At 47.4% G+C, this 4546-nt stretch overlaps 1 protein-coding gene across 1 annotated transcript; it reads right to left on the bottom strand.

Moving 5' to 3' along the window:
• Window positions 1-365: 365 nt before the first annotated feature.
• LOC139829674 (transcription initiation factor TFIID subunit 7-like) lies at window positions 366-3014 on the bottom strand. The gene is made up of 5 exons (XM_051369237.2): window positions 2746-3014; window positions 1587-1720; window positions 1397-1516; window positions 1237-1297; window positions 366-834 (listed from the first exon to the last, which is right to left on the bottom strand). Exons 1-5 carry the CDS (start codon window positions 2870-2872, stop codon window positions 689-691), a joined length of 588 nt encoding a protein of 195 aa, XP_051225197.1. The 5' UTR covers window positions 2873-3014; the 3' UTR covers window positions 366-688.
• Between the last annotated feature and the right edge of the window lie 1532 nt (window positions 3015-4546).

Below are 4546 nucleotides of genomic sequence, written 5' to 3'. Positions count from 1 at the left end.
GTAATGATTGTAACAAGTGTGTTTGCATTGGATGTAATATTTGCAGTGTCCACCAGTATTTTAGTTCACGCTTAGAAGTAAATACGGTGCCACAAATTTTACGTTCAATCCAAATGAGGTCGATATTTTGTCTTGAAAACGAGGGATTAGTTCTTGAAGCCAACGAATATGACTCACAGATGACAATGTATTCCCCAAAAAGGAAGTATGTATTCCCCCCTGTTCACAATTATCCTATACTTGGTCAAACTTTGTATTCTTTGACCTTAAGTAAACCCAGAACGTAAGGTAAATAAAAATGAAGAGTAGCCAATATTTTTTTTTTGAAATCAAGAGTAGCCAATATTAAAATCACATAGGCATGGTGAAGGCAAGCATGTTTAGTTACACAATGTGGTGGATAAAAATATTGGTTTTGCATCGCGATTCATAGTTGCAGCCGATTTTTTTCCGGTTACAAGTAAGGTTACAACTACAAGGACCGAGGCACCACAAGTGAGTATACATATACTCTTCTACCATAATGCTAACTCACACCATTATTACTGAGATGGTAATCAGCAGGCCCTAAGGCAACAAGCATGAGCTCTTGGTTTGTAGAGATGCATACCCATTGTGTTCATCTGAATCGCTAAATCCACTATGTTTGCTCAGCCAATTCAAGCGGCACTGTATATCCTGGCCGACTTCAGTTATCTGATTCATCAGAGTCGGTCCTATCGGGCTCAGCTTCTTCGCCATTTGCAGCAGGCTCTTGAGCTTCAGGCTCGGGTGCACGAGCTGGTGCAGCTTTCTTGGGGCCTTCACCAGCTCCTACTACACTGGTATTCTGGTCTACAAACAAGTTAAGGAACTTCATACTTAGATGGACTGGCATGAGAACAACGAGATGATATACCTTTTATGATGGTGCGACAAATGAATGCTATGCAGTCATGATAGCCAAGTAGCAGATTTCTACAAAACCTATGACTCATTGTTGACCTTTCAACTAAAGACATACCAAGTTTCGAAGGTTAGGTTCCAAGACCTAATGGCATGCTTACGAGATTCACAACATTATCTTTAAGTTACAGGGCAAGCAGTTTTGTAAGTTGATGAGCCATTAGAAGTACAAATCTGCCAGCCAAACAGTACATAACTAAACAAAATTACTTTCAATTTTTTTCATTGTAATAGGGTAATGCATTTGACAAATCACGAGCATTTCACAAATCACACGGACGAAAAGGATACTGACAGATACTCCTTGCATAATACTTATAAGATCGTTCTCAACTCGGTTAACAAGATCTGCCTGCAAAAAAGAGTGCACACAAGAATTAAGGCCCTGATTAACGTTGTATTTTCATCAACATGGGAAACAATACAGCTGGAGGGTAGCCAATTCATATACACTCAGGTCAGGTTCTCTGCGATAGCGTCGCCTGCGTGCATCCCTCATTGGAGGAGTAAGTCCATGCTTGTATTCAACTCCTTCTGGAGCAGGATCATCTTCTTGTCTTACCATTACCATCTGTATCAGTTCAAATTGATTATAAGGCCTAAAAATTAACTAGATGGTACACACAAATCTTCAGCTATACCTGACCAATGTCAGCAGTTTTAACTAAAAACGAATCATCATATGTCTTGTATGACTCCACAACGGCTGGGAGATCCAATAGAGATGCAGGGAAGCTCTGGTTGCCAATCATAAATGTGCCACTCCTTCCGTCCTCTATAGGAGGGAAAATACAATCAATCCAGAAATCAATAAGGATTAATAAAGTCCAGTTTCTAACATAACAATTATAGAGTAATGTTTTAAGTTGTATTCTTAAAAATCAAGAGACCACTGAGTTGTTCTATACTGGAAGAAAGTGAATAAACAGAATGAGCACATAGAAAATGCTACCTCGAAAGTTGGGCATGAATTAATTTATCAGCATCTGAAGTCGTATACTAAGAGCTTGACATGCCACCACGGTTTCATGAAAAGGCCTAATCTCTTCAGATTCGTATTAATGAACTCAAGTATACTTTTATTAGCAATACTGGCTGGTTTCATGATATTGTACAGATATAAGGCAGGTTAAGCATATCTCAGCCAATAAATGCAATCTGGGCAGCTTGTGAATAGGGGAATATTAACACAGACATGAATTAAGTGAATTTTTCAAATCAAGTTAGTGTTGTCTGGTCGATTTGGCTGTCTGCACATATTTTGTCCATCTAACAGTAATTGGGAGCCATTGACAACATATCTCGTCAGGCGTCGGCAGGCAGGGCAAAACCCAGAATTGAGCAACTGTTAAACTGAAATGTGAGCAGGCAAACTGAAATGCACCGTACTAATGGCACGGTAGCAGCTGCGGAACCTGCTATCTACATATTGCAACCTCTTGTTTGCAAATGTAGGGCATGAATAGGCACACCCTTAATCATGGTTGCACTTTATCCATGTTTCAGTTGGCCCTTCCATGCATGCCGTGGTATTCACGCGCTCGAACCACGGAAGAGCCAGCCATCTCCAAAGGGCCCTCAGTAATCTTCACTGTGCCTGGCTTGTGCATTCCATCAAACAGCGTACAGGCAAGCTGCCAGCGAATTCCCCAACAATTACTGGCCGCTGTTGCAGCGAAATTCTCCAACAAATACCCAACTCCGCGGCCCCTCAAACCCGCAGCCCTACTGGTCTTACAACAATTTCCCGCGAAAAAAGAAAGTAGAATTCGCGGAGCGCAGAGGAGGGAGAGGGGGCACCTGAGAATGAGAGGTCGAGGGAGGCGTCCTCGGGGTTGGAGGATGAGCCGGCGGCGGATTCGTTCATGAGACGCTCGATCTGCTCCGCCACGGATGGCGGCACCCGGAGGATGAACTGCTCCTCCATCAGGGCAATCCAAGCTCACTCCAAGATTCCGACCACCGGAAAGTTCGAAGGAGAGCTCCCTCTTCCGCCTTTACCGACTCTTGGTGGATGTACGACGCTGAACGGTGGGCCCGATTGACTGACAACGCCGCAGGATGGTTCCATCCGTCCGGTGCGAGGATCTGGGCCTGGTAGCGCCGTATCACATCCCCGTTTTAGGGCATCTCCAGCCCGACGAACCCATCTCCCGCCCGCACGTCCGAATAGGTCAAATCAGATAAAAACCCGGCTCAGCGTGTTGATCCGTCCCTAAAACGGATGGTCATGGTGTCCGGAACGATCCAAATCTGGACCGCGTTTACGTGGCCACGGACTCCTATCGCTGGCCGCTCGTATCCTCCCCTTGTCCTCCCCTGGTCCGCATGTCTGCCTCGCAAAACACAGCCCCCTCGCACACATCTCCCAACGCTCCGCCACCACCCCAGGACCGGCGATTTGGGAGCGCTGTCGACGCCGGCCACCGTCGTCGAGATGCCGGCTAGCGGTGCGGAAGCATAGGACGCGGCCCTGCACTGCTTTCGTGGCCTCGTAGTAGTGTCGGAGGACGCCGTCGCCGTTGCTGTTGTCCTCTCGCCGTCGCGAGACCTCCCGTCGTTAGCAGCTTCATCGTTGCCGCCAGAGGTGAGCTCTCGTGCACCGTGTTTCCAGGCCGCAAATCGGCCGGGACGACCATTGCCTGCAGGTCCCTACGGACGCATTGGATGGCCTCCGCCTGCGAGGTGTTCGATGAAATGCGCGATCTAAAATTTCATGGACAACGACGACGATTACTTCTTCAAGAACATCATCGACACGTCGTCAGACGAGGAGTCCGACGACGACTTTCTCACGGAGGCATCATCCACGAGCACAATGTCTCGTAGATCCCCGTGTACCGGGGGTCCTTGCCGGGGCGCGCGGCCGCCTTGGATCGCAAAAGAAATGCGGCCACGACTAGCTCTTCAACGACTACTTCTACCGCAAGGCATTGTTCACGCTGGCCATGTTTCCCCGTCGTTTTCTGATGTCCAGACCGTTGTTCACCCGGATAATGGATGGCGTCAAGGTCTACGACAACTACTTATGCGCCAAAGTGGATGCAATTGACAAGGTAGGCATCTCTTCGTACCAGAAATGCACGACAACGATTAGGATGCTCGCATATGGTGTTGCCGGTGATTTCTTAGATGAGTACACGCGCATGAGCGAGTCGACCTACTTGGAAGCGATGTACAGGTTCTGTAGAGCAGTGATCGGTGTGTTCGGAGAACAATATCTCCGACAACCTAATGCATAGGGCACAGCTCGTCTGTTGTCAATCAACGCTTCTAGGAGGCTTCCTGGGATGCTTGGCAGCATAGGCTGCATGCACTGGGAGTGGAAGAACTGCTCCTTTGGTTGGCGGGGGCGTACAACGGCCTTTCTAAGGGGTGCACAATGATTCTTGAAGCCGTTTCTTCACATGACACATGGATTTGGCACTCATTCTTCGGAATGGCTGGCTCGCACAATGACATGAATTTGCTGCAGAGCTCTCCGGTGTTTGGTAGGCTAGCGTACGGTCAGTCTCCTGATGTGGATTTTGAGATCAATGGCCACCACTACAACAAGGGGTACTACCTTGCTGATGATATCTATCCACCTTGGGCTACACTT

This window comes from Lolium perenne, chromosome 3, assembly GCF_019359855.2.
Source record: "Lolium perenne isolate Kyuss_39 chromosome 3, Kyuss_2.0, whole genome shotgun sequence".
NCBI classification, from domain to species: Eukaryota; Viridiplantae; Streptophyta; class Magnoliopsida; order Poales; family Poaceae; genus Lolium; species Lolium perenne.
Note: the sequence above shows the minus strand (reverse complement) of the source record. Positions and strands in the feature narration are given on the sequence as shown.

Excerpts from the sequence above, each read along its gene's own strand:
- LOC139829674 (XM_051369237.2), bottom strand. The coding sequence starts at position 2,872 with ATGGAGGAGCAGTTCATCCTCCGGGTGCCGCCATCCGTGGCGGAGCAG. Across the intron at positions 1,298-1,396 it reads GCAGAGAACCTGACCTGAGT|GCAGATCTTGTTAACCGAGT; the intron begins GTATATGAATTG and ends TCTTTTTTGCAG. Across the intron at positions 835-1,236 it reads TATGCAAGGAGTATCTGTCA|ACCAGAATACCAGTGTAGTA; the intron begins GTATCCTTTTCG and ends ACTTGTTTGTAG.